The sequence below is a fragment of the Opisthocomus hoazin genome, chromosome 23 (assembly GCF_030867145.1).
Source record: "Opisthocomus hoazin isolate bOpiHoa1 chromosome 23, bOpiHoa1.hap1, whole genome shotgun sequence".
Classification (NCBI taxonomy): domain Eukaryota; kingdom Metazoa; phylum Chordata; class Aves; order Opisthocomiformes; family Opisthocomidae; genus Opisthocomus; species Opisthocomus hoazin.
This window is the reverse complement of record NC_134436.1, coordinates 10,820,527-10,842,246: the sequence shown is the minus strand read 5'-3', so window position 1 is coordinate 10,842,246 and position 21,720 is coordinate 10,820,527. Positions and strand designations below refer to the sequence as shown.

Sequence of the window (21,720 nt, the reverse complement as noted above, 5' to 3'; positions counted from 1 at the left end):
ACATTTCACTTTCTCTCCATTTAAGTGTTCCTTAGAAGAATTATTTCTTTTTTTTTCTCCCTTAAGTTTTAGAAAGATGGGCTTTGAACTGAAACAGTGTCAGGTCACATCTCCCAGTTCCTGATGATTATGTTTGCACATCAATCTCCCAGTTCATAAACAGCACTGGGGAGGCTTGGTGATGTCTATATTGGCTTTGGATTTAGGCAGAAAAAATAGGGCAGGTAAAAACTTTGTTACTGTAGGTCTTGGTCCAAGTACCTATTTCAGACCGAGGTGCTCTTACTTTGTGAAATCACAAGACTCCCTGATTTTTTCACTTAAGTAGTAGCTGCTAAATTACATTTTTGGACAGTGGATCTTGGAATTCTAGTTCAATAATTTGGGCAGGTCCAGCTTTTACCGCCATCGAGTGTTTCCCCTCTGGGCAGGAAGCATTTCCCACGTCTGTGCAGCCTGCCTTTATCAGGGGGAGGGGAGATGAAAACCTTGCATATTCCTCTTAATCCTATCGCGCACTAAATCACCTCATTCACACTGACTCCACCAATGCTGCTTTCCCCATTTCCTGAGTTACTTAGCAACAACTATCCCTCCCTTTTCCACTCCCCCATCCCTCCTTTCATTTTTTTTTCCCTTTGCAATCACGATTTCCAGGCTGTTTAGAAAAATGAGGATGCTCAGCAGCATAGGGCAAGCTTTTCCTTCCAATCTCCCTTTTGATGCCTGCCAAATCCTTCTCGCCTCCAAAATGAAAATCCAGGCTGCCTGCATATGTGTAATCAAAGGTTAAAAAGCACCCCGGCTGACACCACGCATGTGTTAATCTGTGCTGCAGCAGAGAGCATCATTTCCACTTTGACCTCAGAGTTAATCTGCATTCAGGCAGACGCTCCGTTGCTTTATTCTTTGTTGTGTTTTTTTTTCCTCTCATTTATTTTTCTATTGCTTTATGGGATTTTGTTGCATGTGTGTGAGTAGCGCTGTAAATGTGTGCATGTGACATGTTTCTTCTTTCCTTGATTGTCTTTATTCTGTGAGTGTCTGTGGCTTTGCTGGTTTTTTTTTTCCCTCCCAGTTATATTATTCCCCTAGATTTGGAAGCTGCTGCCTGCTGCCTGAGCTGACGTTTTCTGATTATATCTGCAAAGGGCTTGTGCAGATCTAATTTCTGTCCCCCTGCATATTAATTCCCGCAGCTGGGCGCAATGTATCATCCCACTGACGGGACCTGGTAGGGAGGGGGGGAGAACCACTACCAAAAAAAAAAAAAAAATTAAAGAAGGGGACGGATCCATCTGCAACCAAGAGGAAAGGGGAAAAAAACTGGGGGGGTGGGGGGTGTGGGGGGGAGAAAAAGAGATGATTCCTGCAAATCCAACAAACCTGGGGAGCTCTGCGTTCTTGAATCCTGCATTTTCTCTCAAAATGACGGTGTGGGCACTGCTGTTCCTCTCTCTCATCCAGCGGTAAGATGTGCTTTCTGATTCTATGGGGGGGGGGGGGGGGGGAAGAGAGGGAGGGCGGGGGGGTGAAGAATCTGTTTGCAAATTTGCAGAGCGGTGGTGAGAATGCCGGAGGTTTGGCGAGTGCCATCGCATTCACCTGTCTCCTCGCAGCTGAGGTCTTGCAATGTTTTATTTCTCTGACAATCGTTGTCGCTCTGCGGCGGACAGGGAGGGTGAGCGGCGGCGGGGCGGGATGGCGGCACACGCCGGGCGCTGCCCGGAATCCGATGCGGGATGAGCGAAGCCTTTTGTCCCTCCATCGCCGTTTGCCAAGCGCGGGGACTCGGAGCACGGCGGCGCCGGGCCCGCGGCTGCCATCATGGCCGGGCCCGGCTCCGGCCGCCGCTTCAGCACCACGGACAGAGCCGCCGGGGCCGGGCGGCGGGGGCCGCGGGGCTCCCTGGTGGCACTGGCGGCGGGGGAGCGGGGCTCGCTGGTGGGACTGGTGGTGGGACAGCAGGGCTCACTGGTGGGACTGGCGGGGGCAGCGGGGCTCACTGGTGGGACTGGCGGGGGCTGCGGGGCTCGCTGGTGGGACTGGCAGGGGCAGCGGGGCTCACTGGTGGGACCGGCGGCGGGGGCAGCGGGGCTCCCTGGTGGAACCAGCAGCGGGGTGTAACAGAGCTCGCTGGTGGAACCGGTGGTGGGGTGTAATGGGGCTCACTGGTGCAACGGGTCTCGCTGCTGGAGCCAGCGGTGGGGGGTACCGGGGCTCGCTGGTGGAACTGGTGGTGGGGTGTAACAGGGCTCGCTGGTGGAATCGACGGTGGGGTGTAACGGTGTTCCCGATCATACGAGACAAATGTTTACGATGGCATTTACCTCCCCCGCTGACACATGTGCTGCTTGAAGGCAACCTGTGCGCACTGCTCGTGTGTCTTTTAGACAGAAACGTAAAGAGGTAAAAATCTGAGAGGCAGAGGAAGAAGGAGTTTCTGTGTGGACGAGTAGGAGGCGGAGGGGGGGAGCGAGCATTGATGCAGTGCCAGGCATCACGCTGAACCAGACATTCTTGCAAAAATTTGTGGAGTGTGCATGGAACAGGTTAGGTGAGAAAGTAGCACTGCGTTGCAAAGTACCCGGCCCTCCAGGTGGGAACGGACTCTTCCTCGCAGCCGCACAAGCCATGTTGGCATTGCTGCTGTGGAGAAGCCAGTGCCCACTCTCTGCTATCAATGCTGTATTCACACAGGCTCCTTGTCGAGATTTACCCGCTTTCTTTTCCCCTCCTTTTACCCAGATTCTTACCACACTAAAAAGTGGGTTCTTTCTGTTCGCTTTTTTGTTTGTTTGTTGAAGAAAAAACAGACCCTGTAGCTGTAATGGTAGAGTTTTAGTTCTGAGTAAAATCAAAGGCCAAAAGTGTTGGCCAGGGAAATTAAAATTGCTGGGTTTTAGAGTAACTTTCTTGACAAAAAAAGGACTGTATGAAGAATTCCCGTGAAAAGAAACTTAGAATGGTTGAAGATGGAGTAGAAAGTGAAATAAAACTTGGTGAGCCTAGCATGTGGGATACTTTGTTATTGGGAGTAAGACAGAGGTAAGGTATCTCTGACTCTTACAGAATCGTTTACGATTACTATGTGAACACAGCAATGGAAAATGAGCTTTTACGGGATTTCATCAACACTGTGTCTCAGATTATTTTGACATAAAACTTCCACTAAAATAATCCCAGATACTTGTTTTAACACACATCCTTCTTTTCACTCATCTTTCAGAATAGCACAGCCTGAGAGGAATTTTGCCAAAATTCTTTCATAAGCTTTAAAAGAAATTCTCCATAACGCAAATTAAAGTTTTATCTCAGCAAAAGGTTCTGGTTTCTGTTCATAGCCATCTGATAGCCAAGATGGTTTCCTCTGAGAGCTTCCTGACCTTGTAATTTTAAAGAATAAATAATAGAGAAACAATATAAAAAAGCTACCAGTAAAGGGGGAATATTATCCTCAGTGCTTTACAGAAATATTTTAAATGAGTCAACACGCAAATATGATTTTAATTCTAATAAACAGGACACTTTTCTCCTCCTGTTGTCTATCAGTTTTGGAAACTCCGGGACCAAGATAGAGTTAGAAAAGTTGAACTTGGATATCATTTATTTATAGCTAGGATGAAAGTTTCTCTTTGTTCAAAACTCCTCAGACGCTTCAGAAGGAGGGGAATATCATTGTATCACGTCACTTGTCTTGGACACCAAAATTCTTAACGGCCACTGCAACTGAACACTAACGTATGTGCTCCATGCTAGGCATGCCAATAAATGTGTTGACGTAAATCAGAACACACACTAGAGCTGAAGTATTTACAGAATCTGATCAAAGTAATTGAACACAGAAAAATTGATTACCAATGCTATGCAGAAGTTCTTCAGCTATTAAAACAAAAAATTACTCTATAGAGAAATTAAAAGTTAGATAATTGTGGCTATTTAGAAGAGTCGAGAAAGAAGAGGAAAGTGAAGGCCATCATTCAGGCATTACTGGAAGCAGCTAAAATTCTGGCACTCACTTCAGCAAACCACGATTTGAATGAATTCAGAACAGATGTCATATCACAGCACTGCAGTATTTTACCTTTACAATAATTGCATGTATTAGTTTTCTTACATGCACAGAGTACGCCCTTGCAGCTGCGCACACTGAAGTGTCAGGAAGCACTTTCTCCCAGTTTGTTTCCTGACACGCCTGACTGCAAAGCCCTCGCACAAAGCTCCCCCCGCCTCGCCCCTCAGACCGGCCCCGCAGCGCTGCGCGGGACGTCAGACTGGCCGAAGCGGTGCTTCACCAACCACGGGTCCAACCAAACTCCGCATTTCTGACAACTGTGCATTAAAATCTTGGGGTTTAGAAACACGTTAAAAATGTAAAGAAAATAGTTTAATATTTGCACACCTCAACATGGGTTTTAATTGTAACTAATTATTTGATTACACTTATTGAAAACATAATAGGTAATTAACAAGTTACATGCAGTAGAGCTCACTCATCAGCAAAGTTTCAAATAGATTTAAAGCTATACTCCGCACGCTATTTACGTGTAGGTTTTATTAGTTACTTTTGCGTAGTCCCCAGCTTGAACAAATTGTCAGCAAAAATCCCTTGAACACAGCACACAGCGCTGTGCAGATGTGACGTGCCAGGCACTGGCCACTTCTATTTTTTCACCCATTAGTGCCCAAGTAGTGTCATGGCAATGCTTCGATGCTGCAGCTACATACCTAAAACTGAAAACTGTCAAGACTGACCAGAGAAAAGCATAAATAAAGCAATCATTTTAGCAACAAAAGAGTTTGGTGCGTATGTGATTATCTGTATTTTTACTAGAAACTACTGAACATGAAAGTAAATAAAATTGTTCTGTTCTTCTAAAGCACTAGCAGTTCCAGCTGGGTTCTTGCACTGTGCGAGCAGTGCTGACCCCCCCAGCGATTAACAGGGGCATGAACATCCCTGAGCTGAACAGTCATGCAGAATTCCTCTAAAGGTTGCCAGCATCGGTTGGGTATCAATCCCACAGCTGTAGTTCGTCATGCACCAGCTTCCAATACTTTCACACCGTGTATAGCACCCATACTATAGTATGGTCGGAGGTCCCACCGCAGTCACTTAGAGCACTGCTGGAACAAGGTGTGGCTCAGCAAGAGACAATTTCTCAGCTGACAAGGAATGGTCTCTTTTAAAGAGGTATCACAACAGAAGATGTGAATCTAGGTGGTGTTGAAAGATGATTTTATCCTTCTCTATGATATTACGGAATTCGATATTTAGTGCTGACTAGCCTATATACTACAGCGCTTGTTTCAGCAGAGCTGAGGGCTGTATGGGCACAGGACCGGCACTCTGCTTGAATGTCTCAGGGGTAGCAAGGAGGGTGAGACCGCCTTTCAGTTTTTCATAGTCACGCTGCGTTCCTGACTGCTATCAGCTGTAATGCTGGGACACAAACCTGGAACAACTGTTTTTGTAACGAAAAGACTACCAAAATGACTAATCTAAAATAGTTTTGAACAATTAAGTAAAATTCCTGCTGTCTCATTATTAAAAACTTGATGGGGCAAAAAAGATTACAGACACCATTTCCTTACTTGTGAGTATGCAAGGATTTGGAGGTGTGGATTAAGCCCTTTAACCAACTTCTTCTTTAGTGACGATGCCACCTAACCACAGCATGCATGCCAAAATTCAGGTATTCCAAAACGCTCTAATGAATATGCAACATGATGTTAGAAAGTCTTTTAGAAAGTTTGAATCCTTGAAAATCTGAGAAGTGAAACTTGTTAATAAAAAAATAGAAACTAACTACAATAAAAGTAGCTTAGGAAATGAATCTACTCTTTTAATATAGTATTTCTGATATGATTTGTATCATATGTCTTCTTCATGGCCATCCAAATCACGCTTTGGGTGTTAAATTCAAACTGTTCTTGATTAGTGCAGATCTGGAAAAAATATCTTATTGATTTGGGTTGTGTTTGTATTATTTTCCTCTTTATGCTACGTTTGCTCTGTCTGCATATGTTAAGAAATTCTGTAACAGTTGCACCAAAATTTAAAAGGGAAGCAGACTCTGACAGAAGTGAACAGATGAAGGGAAAAGAAGCAAATGTCTGGTCAGAGGAAACTCATTCCAAGTCTCAGTCCCAGTGCAATTAAATTCTTATGTACTTCAGTAGTGACCACCACTTTTTCTAACAAGGAGCTCAATTGTGGATTGAAAGCATGAATTATTAACAGATTAGATAAAGCATTAGGCACAGGTGAGAAGTAACAGCTGCACATGTTTATAGGAAGGTTGATTATTTTTTCATATTCTGCCTCTTATGCGTGCTTAGAGCGTACCTGTACTGCTCAGCGCAGTACCTTGTAGCGAGACGTCGGAGTAAGCTCCAAAGCAGAGGCAGTTTTAAGGTCAACACCTCTGACTGGCACTGCCCTGCAACGTGGAGATGCGCCAGCTCGTGTGAAGCTAGCTCAGTGCCCTGTCGGCTATCCCTCGCTATGTTCAGCCACTCTAGCTATAGAAGTTCCATATATTCCTAGATACACTCTATTAGGGTAATAATTTCTTTTTTTTTTTTTAATTTTAAAACATTCGGCAGAACAACTGGAGTGTACTTTGGTTCTCTGCTTCACTGGCACAGCGTGAACTGCTGCTCTGCAAACTATTGTGCCTGCAGCCCCGCTCACAGTCGTACACAGAAAAAGAGGTAGATTATACGAGGAAGGCACTGAAGAACGCAATGCTAGTTGGGGGCTTGCTTAATATGAATTCAGGCTTAGAAAATACACAGATAAAAAAAAAAAAAAGACTGGCCTAGGGATGTTAGAACTGAAAGAATTTTTTTAATTTTCATGCTTCATAGCCATCTAGTGTTGTACTTTTTGAGGGACATTTATTGCAATGTAAATTCCCTTTCACACAGATGGTATGGCCTGATTGGCCACTTTCCCAGTTTATTCTACTAAGAAATCAACACCCTACCCTATATGAAACTCTGAAAATCTCAGCAGTTTTAGGAATCTCCTCACTTGCTGGGCCTAGTTTTATCCTCTCAGTAATCCCTAACCCACTGAAGTCAGTCTGTTGCTGAGGGAAAAGCCAGGACCTATACAGCATAAATTCTTACAGGTAGTTATGTTTCATCAGTAAGAACTGGGAAATAACCCAAAGTTAACTTCTAACTCAGAATATTCAAGAAGTGTTTCTTACGCTGCATAATGCTTTTACTTTTTGCAGCAAGCTCTCAGCCTATGTTCCAGCTGATTTATTATACCTCCAAACACTTTTTTTTTCTTCATTCCTTCTTTTTTTATTTTATATAGAAGATCAGCTTAAAATTTACACTCCAGCCCACAGACTGTAATGTAAATTGATCTGAAGTGGCACATAGGTCTTGCCCTGGCCCTCTGCACATGAAGGGCTTTCTCCATTCAAGAGCAGAGCTTGTTCTCCCTGAATGGAAGTTCTGAACAAGAACTAGGGGGCTTTGTGGGAGTAAAAGAGAAAGAGACATGTTTGTTTATCTCTTTGTAGAAAGGACATGACAACCGATGATAGAAACAGACACCCAGGGTAACTTCACTGGAGGCAGAAGGATGCTTCTGGGCTCAAAGGTGGAGGCCGTTTACTTAGAACAAGATACATTCATTATACGATGAATAAAAAGACTGCAGAAAGTACAAGGAAAGAACCACAAACTGCAGAACGTTCATCACTATAGTCAGGTAACTATAATTATTAGTAGATAAGGAAGAACCTATGGCACAGAATCAGACTAAAACCAAACTTGTTGAGCACTAATGAGATTCGGGACTACAATTGCCCCAAGTGAATATACCCAAAGCACCCAAACAGGATGAAGAGCTATTTTAGCTGAAGGAGAGATGAGAAAGGAACACTGAAAAGTGTCCATTCTAAATGCACTGATTTTCTGAGACTTCAGACTCAATACGAGGAGTGACTTCTGATGACTTAAAACTTAACATTCTTTGCATGCTTCCTTTTGATACTGCGTTATGGCCCAAATTGTCATGATACTGGTAAAAACCATACCATGGGAGTCTGAATTCACCCAGCATGTACACCTGTAGAAGTGTATTGTCTTTACAGGCATTTTATTTCGGTGAGCTCCTGGCTCAGAAGAGCTCTGGTGCAGTAAGTGGGAGCTTTGCTCATGTTTTAATGGGTCCAGTTTTCTATTTGTGACATTCAGAAGTAACATGTTTGTTTAATTCTTCCAACTAAGAAGAAATTCAGCTTTGCACTAAGCTGGAAGGTGGAGAAAACAGCATTTAATTTTATCTTATGAAGCAAGAAAATAATGTTACTTGCTTTTAAACTTGTCATATGAAATGGTTAGAAATTCATTTATATCAGTATGTGTAACCATCTCCTGCAATGTGAGAAATTCACAAAAAACTATCCTCTTTTTTTTTTAATCCACATGAAAAAAGAGTGGGAAGAGGGAGATAGTGAGTACATATTTTCACAAGTCCCAGCACCTACCAACTGGCTGAGACAAACTGAGGTAAATGGGGGGGAAAGCGGTAGGCTGAAGCAAGCTCTTGAGAGAACAGCGAGGATTACATCTAGTGTGATTCTGGGGTATTTGTGTCGTTGTGACAGGAAATTAATATGTGAGTCTTGTCAGACTGAATATTGGGTATTCAGTCTGACGCACAGTGATATCCTCTTATTTATATAACTGGGTAATATTTTTAACACAACTACTGTCAAAAGAAGAGGCTCTAATGCTGCTGAAAACCACCAGTGACTGCATAAGCAGAAAAGCAATGTAGCAAACACCTTCCCGTGTAAACATCTACCTCGGCTGCATCGTGCTTTTTCATGTGATGTCCTAAGCAATACGGAAGAAGTCGGCGGCAGAAGCATTACTTGTATTCTCTTCTACAAATGGCACAGAGCACCCAATGAAATTATCCTTGGCTGCCTGAGAACTTACAAAAACTATTTGCTTTCCAATCAGTGAGGTAATGCAGAGCCCAAAGATTTATGTAGTTTTGAAAAGAAGAAAAATACTTCGAAGTCCATTAAACTCAGTGGTAATAATTCCTTATGGGAAATCTCTAGCTGCACGTTTCTGGAAGTGGAGAGATTTTACCAAGGAAGCATCATTACGTTCTTGCTCTGAACTTTTACTCTTAGCTTCTGCTATTGGCATCTGCCAGATGCAAAATACATGGCACAATATATAGCTGATGTGACCCAGAGTAATCATTACGTTATGATTACTTCAAAGTGATAACAGATAATAGAACTTCAGTAATTTACACAAGAATCTCAATGCAACGAATGTTTGTCATTAAGGAAGAAAATCACCAACACTCAAGTCAGATTTTCTTATCTACAGGATCAGTTCTGTTTCTTCAGCTTTAGTGGAAGGACGTTTTCACATGTATTCAGTAAAGTACAACAAAATGCGTAGGTCTAGCTGTGAAATCTGGCCATTGTATATGAAACTAAATATTACTCTCAAAGGACAGAACTTTCATCTGTTTGCAGGCAGCCAGCCAGCCAACATTAAAGAAATAGCATTTTTACAACACTTAAGCCAACATATACAGACCATTGCCAGAAATAAAACGTCAATATATGGAAAAAAAACTATTTAAAAGAAAGGAAGGATAATAGCGAGCATTTGGAAGGAATGGAATGAGCTTCCATTAGCTCTTTCCAAATGATGCAGGTAACCATGTATGAAATTGTATTTTTACTGAGTGTCATCTTGGACTTCAGCGTGAACCCTTGAGATGAAAGGCTAGCTTTTTTCCTCAGATATTTATCATCTTAAGCTTTTTGAATACTCCATGTTCTACAGAAAAACACCTATGGTTCTATACATTGACGAGAAGTGCATCTTAAAGAGGATCTCATGCATACCCAGAACAACCTTCTGACGGGATTCCCTGGAAAACAGTGGGTGACAAAAGAAAACGAATGTTTTCCTTCAATAGTGATTCAATGTTGTATTGTGTAACACAAATAGCATGTTCTGGTCATGTTGAAGCTTCTGCTAATCTGTAGTAAGATATCTTCAGACCTAAACAGAAATCTGCCTGCTGCAGCACACTGAGGATTATCTACTGAATTCCACTTTCATTTAATTCCCTTAGATTATTTTTCGAGAGAGAGAAAAAGAGATAGAAGTAGAAAGAATGAGAAAGAGAACAATTAAGAACAATTAATATTAATGACAATGCTAGAAAGCCTTACTAAACTAATCACTGTATTATTCAATATATTATAAGTGATAATGCACTTCTGGGACCTACTGATCCATGCACATGTTTGGTAAAGCTGGAGACAGTGTGTCACCAAGCCAGAACGAATTCTACTCCTAATGGTTAGATGAAGAGATCAGTCCTCTCTTGGCCACTTGGTGTACATCCTATGAAAGGGTGGTGTAGGATGTACTCTGCTTTTCGTCTCCAAACCCTGATGAAGACACAAAAGACTTCACACTACAGACTAACAGCAAAAAGGCTTCAATCAGGTGTACAGCAGATACTGACGCAGGCAAGGAAGAACAGTTCAGCAAGGAGTCTGCATTCATCTTTCCCCTTCTGCCATCCTGAAAGTCTCTAGTTTCTACTTTCATAGGCCTAAGAGCCATTCTTAGAAAACAAAGGCATTGAAACTGCCTCTGTGCGCAGAAAAGTAATCACCTGACCCCCCAAAATCAATAATATGTTCTATAAGCAGATCATTAGCTCATGGTTGTTTGTGGTAATGGCAAATATTTTCAAAACAATTGTGAAACCATTGCCTGAATAAATACCACGCCAAAGGCAAACAAGCACACAAATATCAGTGAATGAAGCACGCTACCAAATAATTGACATGTAACTAAAATTACAGCCAGCATGACCTTCTGCAGATGAATCACTGATCGCTCTTACAGTTACTTAATACAGAGAGTAAGGACTTTAGCTACAAGTCCAGAAAGGCTGTACGGTTTCTATGCACAGGAGGCAGAACTGAAGGAGATATGGAAGTGAATTATGCAGATTTGAATTATACAGCATTTTTAACATAGTGACAAGAAGCCTGCTATTACTTCAGATAGAAAACTAGTGCGGAGATTCAGAAAGATGAGCTATTATGATCAAACTAGCAAAGATGACAAATGCAAGGCAATCTTTTGCATGAAGTGAAGATAGCCTGTGTATATATTTTGGAAGTTAGAGGCCAAGGAAATGCCACACTCAAATAAGCACAAGTGAGAAAGCTGGTACTAGCTCTCCGTTACACAGTGAAAGGAGAGAGCAGCAAAGAAGTTAACTCCTTTACTACAAACAGTGCCTTCTGTTGGAGGAGTGGTCACGCTGTAAGACAGCTTGGAAAAGAAGATGAGGTGTGATCCACGTAACAATACCTACAGTGCCAAGAACTGTCTTAGGAGCTGACCTGGAAGACCGAAAAGACACCTTCCCCTTCTGTATGTATCACTGAAGTGATGCATTTTGCTCCTACAGCCCCTGAGCGCTGTGAATCCAAATACTTCTGCGCATTACGATATTGTTTTGTAACATAGTAAAGGAATCACTATTTTCCTGGAAGGCAACAATTTGGATGAGGGGAAGGTTACCAATGGTAAAATACTTGGTGGACCTTAGAATGCAATCACAAATATTGCTGCTCTTCCCTTGGACCAAAATAATTAACTAGTATCAACGACTGCATAGTATTGAATAAACATATCGAGTATTTGTAAGCTCTTTGCGGCAAGGACAATCAACATTACATTAACAATGGCTCTTTTCATTTCATTTCCCTGTTTTTTAAAGGAAATTCTAAAAACCCTCGCTGCTAAGCTGCTTTAAAGACTTAAAGCATGCACTTAAAATTACTTAAAACCTTAATAAAGCTCGAATGCAGCACATGAGATTAAAATCACCACAAATCTTTAGGGCCAAATACTCAGCTTCCAAGTCCAGCATAACTACTGAAGCTCTGAACACCATATTTAAGAGGCAATGGTGGGCAACATGAAAATATTGTTCTCTGCCACTGGTTATTGTGACACAGATCTGTAGCTCTGCCTCCTTGATGTCAAAGGGTTGTAAAACTAAGATACTTCTATTTCGTCTGCGTGAGGACAGTGTTTTTTCCTCTCATAACATGGCACCACTGCCTCTGGAGAGAGTTCATGTCTCAGAAATTAAATTAAGCAATTCCAAATTATTTGCTATTAATATCCAACCCCTTTTAAACCACTTTATACCCACTTAATACCCTTTAACCACTTAATATCCAGTCACTTTTGCTCTGGGTATACTTCTTAATAAGGATTATTTCTATCCTGAGTTCCAGAATTTACTATTCAGTCATCTAGGGATTATATGTGTGAAAACAAACCTTTATAGATTTGATTTTAAAAGGGAATAGGAATAATTTTAGCTTTGCAGATTTCAAAAAGTGGATTTTATTTTAAGCTTTGAAATAAAATTAATCTTTGGCCAGAAACCAAGAATTTTAGCTCACATGGTAACTTTAAAAAAAGTTCTGAGTATGTGAAGGCTTTTGGAGAGTATTAGAAGAGAAAATAATTTGCAGCTTTAATTGTACAATTTGTTAAGGAAGAAAAAAAACAAAAAGAGGAAACATACTATATCAGTACAATCAATTCTCCTCTTACAGTCCCCAAAGCACTATCTTTTTTAATCCCTCCATAGCAGATAAGCAGCAGAGGTGATTAAATTCAATGCAATATATATTCAGATTGAAAAATGGGAAACTTTCATTACCTACAATTGTTGCCTGTATATGCAACGTTCTGAGCTCCTAAATAAAATAGTACTAAAAGGATTTAATGAAAAAACCCAGAAGCTTAATAGTCAATTTATGTCTAATCATAAATAGCACTTATTTGGAATAGGACTTCTCATTTTAGTTTACCCACAGGAATTCCAAACAGGATGTGAAGAACATGCACCTTTGACAGAGACATCGTGTCTGCAGTGACACCTTGGGAAACTGGCCGAGGCAGCTAAACTGGGGTTCAATTCTGTGAGGTTTCAAGCATTTAAGCCTTCATCCAGAAAGCGCTTTCACTTGTGTCTAAATGTTTACCAACAAGGTTTTCTGCACCAGGATCAGAATACTGAGCAGTTGGCAGCATGAAAAGCATAATCCTGGAAAATCTGACAGCTATAAGCTAAAAACGCCAACCTTGCCAGCAAGGGTATTCCAGTTATGTCCTCTCTTCTAAATTATTTCATCGGTAATGTCTCCTGGAAAACTGTAGGGCTTGGAATGGCACCTGTTCTTTATTTAACAAATTATTTTGAGGTATGCTTGCCAAATTCCCCGGGGATTCAAGAGGATAAATTGCAAACAGAAGCTTTGCTTCAGTGGCTTCCAGTGGAATTTCTTCTCATCAATACTCTGCCAGTTTTTCTGTATAAGTCTGTAGCTCACAAAAAGCTGCTGGAGCTGTAGCAAGGGAAACTGAGGATTAATTTCTCCATGTGGGAGATATGCTATGATTAGTAAGACATCTTTATCCTTCCTTAGCTTCAAGCTCATGTTCCATTAATTTCAAGGGTTTGCCCTCTTCCCAAGTTTTCAGGTCTCCATCCTCACCTGATGGTCCCATCTGGCATCTGCTCGAGTCATGAAAAGGCTCTTCTGGTTTGTAAACAGTTCCTGATTACGCAGTTTGGATAAGATCCACAAAGGACTAACAAAGTCTTTGAAGCATCATGGGGCCTTCTCTGTAGCCATAGAAAATGGGGTCTGAAACCATCTGCATTTTGCCAATTAGCTTATTCCTAGTTGCCATGACGCTTTGTGCGGCTGCCCTAAATATCTTCAGGGATCTTGCTTCAGTGCTCACAGACAGTACAATCTCCATAAATGACACCACGTATAGCTGGTGCTCACACATCTTCTGTGGAGCCCTCACAGCTGGGAATGGACTAGTTCGAGATGGCCTCGTAATGCCAGGTGGCAGCAGCTGCCTGTCACTGCTTGGTCTTGTAGCGAGTCACCTTTCAAGCTCTTTGCTCTCCTGCTACAGTGGATGCTCCACAGAGCTCTGAGAAAGTGCCAAGGAAACCTGCTGGGGATCTGGATACGGTGGCCTGAGTATGCTGACATTTTAGTTTACATCTGAAAGAGTCTCTGCAGCACACTGAGCGCATCCTTTGATTCAGCCACAGTATAGAGCTGCAGAGAAGTTGAGGATAAAAAAAAAATTTCTCTTATATAACCTTTCAAACTGCAGAACACATTTTCACCTCTGCATGTCTTGCTGTACTTTGTATCATTCTCCACAGTATCTTCTGCACTCTGTATTATTCCACTGCTAAACATGTTTTGAAACTCTAGCTACACGAGTCTACATCTCCTAGACCTTAGTGTGGTTTCTCACCTCCAGGAATTTCAGAAATAAATTAGTAATAGCTGTACCTTATGAACTTGGTTCCCAATGCAGGTTTTCAAAATCATGTGTTTGGAATATGTTTATGGCTACATCTACTGCTGTTTCTGACCCTTGTAGCCAGTTCCACACGTTAATCAAACCCATTCTTAGCTCCTGCTTGTACTTGGTTATTGTTTTGATTCTCACCCTCTTTCTGAGTTATGAGACATCCATCTTTCTCTATCCCGGAATACCACACCATACTTTTAAAATAACTTTCTAGTAGCTTTCTCCTTAAAAGTTTCCTTCCTTTTACAAAGACAAACTTCTCTAATCATAATCAGCACAATGACAATCTACAAAATAAAATTCTACTATATTGGTGAGAGATAGTAAAAAAAGGTATACCAAAATATTTCTGGAGGAAAAAGAAAAGTCTGGGAGATACATGTTTGTATGTGTGTGAAATAGAAATTGCTCCTATTTTGCTGGTGTTTTGACTAGCCTTAATAGTCACATTTAAATATAAGGGATGGGAGGAGAGGCTTTGCACTGATCTTTATGCCTAGCCCACTCAAATGTCAAAAATTTCAGAGCTAGGTAGAATTTGGACGTTATGTGCCTTACATTTTGTTTCTTGGAGACTGATGGAAAGGCTGAAAAGAGAGACACCGAGTGGACCCACGCACAGTTTCTTCTCATTAAAATAAAGTTGCAGAGTCACTAATTTCTTTATTAGTTAGCACCATCAAAAAATTTACTATTTTTCAGAAAAAAATATTTTTAAGTTCTTGCAGCAAAAGCTGAAGATACTTACTAGTGAGATTTTCTTTCTATGGAATAGATATCCAAAGTGTGTGTTTTACATCTTTTTCTGCACCCCAACACATTTCTTTGAAATTGCGTTCCACAACTTTTGTCATAGTGGGGCATAAATCGGAAAGGAAGGTGTAGCAGCTTGCATCAACAGTTACCTCGGAAGGAACATTTGTGAATTGTGGCACATAGCCCTGCAAAACACCACTGCCGCTGCTCATGACAGGCACAACCTTTGCACGGAGTTTGCAAGGCCTCGGGACAGCGGCTCGCCAGGCCTGCTGGGTCTGAACTTATCTTGACCTGCCCACAGCTTTGCTTTGCTTGGTTTAGCTGCCACAGCAATTTCCCTAACGGACCAGGCGTCTACAGCTAATCTGTTTGACTTCTTGTATGGTACGACCATAGTTTTGTACAGACAATAGCAACAAGAAGCAACTCTACAAAGAATGATCTACATAGGAACACAGCATGGAGAAATACGAACCTAGTGTGACCACAGAGGCCTTGAGAAGTGGGCACGGAGTGCAGCATAGAGGGGTACAGGCATGGGGTACCACTGCCATCGAATAACCCTGCCTGGGTGCATATGACAGCAGAGGTGCTAACGATCCTCATCCAGAAGCTAGGATGTTCATACGCCCCACAGAATTAAGGAGACCCTAACGTGAAGCCATCTCAATAGTACCAACCACCAAGGAAAGTCCATCAGAATTCCTCAACAAAGCCAACGCAGCCCTTTTCATCCAAACAAATAAATTCCATGGGGAAAGTCAGGCACACTTGTTGACAATTTTCATGCTCAGCTGACATAGAGACATTAGTTTGCCACTCACATTCTTAATGTATCACACATCTACCCTGTTATCAGAACTAAATTCCACATCCACCTCTGCACAGTCTGTTTTACGAGCAGGAGTGCAAACAGCGTCTTGCATGATATAAGTTGGTTTATGTGGGAACACACGAGTTACTAATGGTTACCATGCATTAAAAATGAAGTTAAATCAGAAGCATTATTTAAAAAAAAAAAAACAAAACCACAAAAATCAGTTTAATTTTCACCATTTGCTTACACTCATTTTGTGAATGAGTTAGCTACATGATGAGGTAATTAAAGACATGTGTATCAAGCAATTATTTTCTGTTTATTCAGCTCTTTTTTCAAGACACATTTCTATCTAATAAACATTTCAGTAATGATAATTCTGAAAGAAGTAAGATCTGAAAGAAGATCTGAAAGAAGCAAGAATTAAGAATATACTCTGAATAAACATATACTGGCTTTAAATTTATTTGCGACTGGCTCCCTAATCACGCAGGGTTTAGCTGACCCACTTGGCTTACCAAAGACATGGGCTACAAGGTTGCTGATACGTGTGGTGGAAGTGTGATTCCCAGTAATGTGATGTCATTTCCTAAGGCATGGTCAGTGATTGTTTCTTCCTCCGTAATGGAACAGTTTACCATCATGTCTAGTCTTCACCAAACGCAAATTATTATTAGGCACATTTAAGTGACGATGCAGTTAAAATGGCTTCCACGTAGAGATGCTGTAACTCGGCTGATCACAGCAAGTAGCAGGACACTAGTCCTGTAACTGGGGTGAGCATTCAATATTCCTGACTCCCAGCCCAAGACTGGGAACACCACATTATAGTGCTTTGCTGTGCACTGAGACATAGAAGACGAGAACCAAAACATTCCCTGGCAGATTTAATTCTAATGAGGATTTATATTCAGTTTAACTCAAACTTAAAGGCTCACATCTGTAGACAAAAAAAGGTATTCTAAATTTCAAAAAAGTGCTTCGGAGGGTTACCCAATAAGCAGACCTGCTGACATCTCTGACATCTCACGTTTGTGATGTGAAGATGGCTACATCATGAATGATTGATTCCAGACGTGACTTCCTGCTGGGAGAAATCACCATGCTGATAAAATACAGAAAAAATTTGTGCAAGTGTTCTGAAAGGCCATGGATATGAGTACCTCATAGGGTGTCACAGAACAAGGATCTTTATTCTTTCATTTCTCAAATCTAATTGAGCAATAGGATGGAGTTTTTGAGTGAATGTTTTTTAAATAGATGGCTGGAGGGCATCCATGTTTTCCTAATCTTACTCCTCGAGAACAGAATTAAGCTTTTTGCTCCTCTTGTTAATTTATAGTGAGATTTTAGAGCAACCTTTTCTAAAAGCAATGTACCTTATTAGGGAAGAGAAAATACATATAACAGTAACAGATGTCAATTATATACAATAAAACATAGCCAGAAAAAATGAAGAGAGCTCACACTAAAAAAGACCTAGTTGGATCGCATTTCAGTAATGGCCATTAACTTAAGTCCTTCGCTTGAGCGCTCCCAGCTATAGCAGAAACCTGTAGGAGCTGACTAATAGCAACAGGCGAAAATCATGTCCCACGTGCCTTAGATTTAACATGCAGAGATGCATAGAACAGCTTTAAAAGAAATGAAAAAAGAGGAGAGAAGGGGATGGTAGGGGACAGGAAAGAAGTGGAGAGGAAGATAAACCAAAAACTAAGTCCTCTGAGGTTCACATAATTCCAAGTTTACACCTTTTAGAGTTAGATATAGCTAGATAATTTCACATAAAGCTGAAGATCAACTCAAGCTAACCCTATCGTGCAGAAGAATATCTGAACTTATTTCTGCCTTTTCTGTTTGTTTCTATCTAACGCTTTCCTTCGCTTGCCACTAAAATGAGTAGCCATAACACAGGAAAAAGAGATACATGAGTAGATTATATAACCTCCAGTAAACAAAATGTAAAAAAACATATTCATACAAAATTCCAGCTCAAAAAAAAATTGAAATAACCATCTCAAGTTACGGAGGCTTATCTGAATCATCTGATCACATCTTAGACTCCCCCAGAGTTCTCATAAGTACAAATGCTGCACTTCGGGCTCAGGCTGTTCAAAATGAATGATGTGTGCTGGTTTCTGTCATTATCTCTCCTGTGCCTTACTGGCTTTACAAGTCTGTTTCTTCCCTCTCCATTTTTCTGTCCTCCCTGGGGGTAGCAGATATTTCCTCTTCCTACCCACAAGTTTTATGTTGTGGTGCAATTCAGTTTTGGTCAAGTACGTCGGTCTGTTCTGGTAGATCTGAAGGTGGAAATCCTTTATTGACTTATTTAACCAATGTGCTTCAACTTTCTGCTGGAGAAACTGGTGCTAGACCCGGTGCTACCTCTCAGCTTTTGGTTCTTTGCCAGGTCTGCCAACACTGGTGCCTGTTTCTGGTAATTTTGGTGACAATTGGCCATCAGCCCATTTTGTTGGTACTAGAAATATTTTAAAATATTTCTAGTATCAACAAAATGCTCACTCATGACTTGAATCCAATCAGTTGTGCAATGCAAACATCGCACTGCAATTTTTCAGTACAATGAACTAGCACACACAGTAAATACCACAAACCAGAAGTTTTATTTTTAGCACTCCCAACAAATGCACTCTAAGGAGCTTTTTTAAAAAGCATTTTCACAAACTTCCAAGGAGGAAACAAAACTTAAACCACGCTCAATTTTTCATTTTCCACCTTTCTTTGTAAGCACTTGCTGTAGCCACATTCAGCTGAATCTGCGAGTATGGAAAACAGATGCTTTGACTATAACTATGAAGGGCTGAAGGTTACGATGTGGTAAGGTGCAGCAGCTAATGTAGGCACGTGTCTTAGGAAAGATGCAGAATGACTGTAGGATAAACTGGTCTGCTACGATTGACAGTTTCATAGTGACTAATACAAAAACATCATTGCCATGTAATATTTCAGAAGGCTGCGAAAAGGTGTAAGAACTGGACTGCTTTACACCAAACGTTGACAAGTACCAGTGAGGATACTGTGAGCTGCTGAATGATTAGAAGGTGGCCTGTAAACTCCACAGCATGATGCTTAGGTGCTGTGCTGCCAGGTATCATCTCATTAGGTGGAAAACAGTGTAAATGTTCACAGGAATCCGGCCGCCTTTAAATCTCAGTGCAGGCCTGGTTTGCAGAAATGACTGATTGCTGGCTATCTAGGGCCTTCATGTTCTGTAAAGATGACTGAAAAGTTATCTGCTGGGAGTACTTCTCTGCGCTACTCTAGTGATTTCTGGGTCTTGAATACCCACTGTAAGACCTGTGTGCTCAGGCCCTACTTAATCTTAGTGTTTCAGCTGTAGCAATTTATTTATGAGAATAACTTTTTTCTTGTACACTGCAGCACCTCTGTGAGTTAGAGATGACAGAAAAACTCACCTTTGTTTCGCTTTTAAGCAGCGATCATTTCATGACAAGTTTCTAACTACACAAACTGAATAGTTCATGGAATGATAGCTGTAGCGGTAGTCTAGGAAATAAACCCTCTTCTGCAGGTGACCTACCTGAAATCCAACCTACTGAAACCATTAAATAGAGGTAAAAACTATTTGCTTTTTCCTTGTGAACTTCCTTGCCCCCCCTCCCTACGTGACTACATCAAGTGGCCAAATACAGCTGATACTCCCTAGCAATCAAGTCTGAAACATGTTTTTCTGGAAGCAGTGTGAATCCAGCTCTTCTGGAACAACACTCCATCCAGGCACCAGACTGCAGCCTCCCCAGCACCGCGGCGCGAGGCGGAGGGGCAGGACAACCACGCACTTTCGCTGTGGTTTCTGAGCCCAAATCTCTCCACACAGTCTCCCTTTTCCTGTTACGGAACTTCAGAAAACTGCCTGCAAAGCATTACTCTGAGTTTCTGCCTCTGGTGTGGGAATTGGCTTAGGGTGAGATTAATCCTCACATTACATGATTTGCAATCCTGAGGAAAGCGAAGGCTGGGTATTGTGATGAATATTTCGTAGTAAAAGAGAAAATAGCTACCATTTTTATGGTAAAGATAGGAGCAGAGTCCTAGGCAGAGCCTCAGGATTCAAACAGTACAAATGCACAGAATAGAAACATGAACACGGAGAGAGAACTCACCACAAAGCTTTGTGAAAAAATGTCTATAGTAATTGAGATAGCTTTACTTAAAATATGATTGGCAGTCAACAAGAGAGAATATTCATAGATTTCCACAGACACTGTAACGTGCTGCAAAGAGGCTGTTCTCTACATGCTCGTTTGTCACGTCTGCGCACAGCACCGCCGTACCCACAGCGGGAACTTGGAATATGTCTTTCCCTCTCAGTGACTGTGTTATCACCATGAATAATGTATGACCTACAGATTAGGGTAATTTTTTCGTGCACATCAGGAAATGAATTTAGCTTGACTATTCATTAAGTTCAACAGTGCTGTTAGGTAAAACTGCAAGCCTTGTTTCAGCCCTTCACTGAGAGGTAGAACCCATTGGTGCTGCAAGCGGAAGCCTCCCTGTATGCGTCAGCAGTTTATTAAATCTTTGCTGTAGGCTCTGTAGCTTCTAGAGCCTGTTTGGTATAAAAGATGAAATTGGTCAGATTTTTTTGACAAATAAACTTAAGTTTTTAATTCAAGTTCAACTAATTAGTTGTTGGCTATTCAGTACTGCTACAGGTCTTTTTCTTTAGGCACTTTGTGGCTACTCTGATTCTGCTTGTAAACAGCAATGCAGTAGCAGGCAGGTTCCAGCGGGGATAATTGACTCTTGTGTGAAGTTTCTTAATAGCACACCTGGAAATAGTTAAAATTCATTTTCTATATTTAGAAAAGTTAAAGGACAGAGCCACAGCAGGTACCAATTGTTTAAAGTCACTGGCATTATACAGATTTTGACTGGCTAAATAAATGACCTCACATCTAAATGCTGAAAGAACTAGCAGTCATGGTAGGTTTCTGCGTCAGAGAAGAGTATAATTTCCCTACTACTACTCCAAACAAGTTGTGAAAGTCATATTCCTGTGGATTCGGAAATAGTCACCTTATTTCAAAGAGATATCCTTTGTGAGCTATTGCTCACTAATGAAATAAGATGTGCCCAGTCTGTCCCTCAGTTTAGACTGAAAAATTATTGCTGCTGTCTATGATTTTAAATAATACATAGTGTACCTTTACCAACATATGGCGGTGTCTTTGCAAGAAGTGCTATGTATGATCCTGCTGGAAGCTACATTAGAGTGTCTCTGATACAGAGATGTCATGGAACAGCAGAGATCATCAAAAGTTATAATGCTGACTTTATGTTAGCAGTTAACTAAAACACAGTAGTTCTGAAATAGATAATCCACCACTTATTCTGAATTTTGAACTACAGAATTTAAGTCAAAGGGCTTGCCAGGATAACAACGTAAGACAGCTAAATACCATTAATACAGTCATTTGTCTCATTTTACTGAAGTGATGATTATTTTTACATAGGTATCAATCTTACTTCCATGGAAATGAATGCAAAAAAGAAAAGAAATCACACTGAATCTACTAAAAAGAAGAATGGATTCCCAAACTGTAATGTGGATTTCAGTGGTTTTGGACTGCTAAGAGAATAGTGTATCAGCACATTAACAAAACCTTTCACTACTGGGCTTTGCTGTG

At 41.1% G+C, this 21,720-nt stretch overlaps 1 protein-coding gene across 5 annotated transcripts in view; it reads left to right on the top strand.

Moving 5' to 3' along the window:
- Positions 1–1,339: 1,339 nt before the first annotated feature.
- The window catches only part of GABRG2 (gamma-aminobutyric acid type A receptor subunit gamma2), a 70,884-nt gene continuing 50,503 nt past the window's right edge, over positions 1,340–21,720 (top strand). For 2 of the 5 annotated variants that reach the window (XM_075442223.1, XM_075442225.1), the window contains exon 1: positions 1,341–1,469. In XM_075442223.1, the coding sequence (XP_075298338.1) occupies positions 1,363–1,469 (107 nt within the window). In that variant the 5' untranslated portion in view covers positions 1,341–1,362. Of the gene's footprint in view, positions 1,470–1,587; positions 1,625–21,720 lie in introns of those variants that run through there. The other 3 variants (XM_075442227.1, XM_075442222.1, XM_075442224.1) reach the window with 3 other exon arrangements.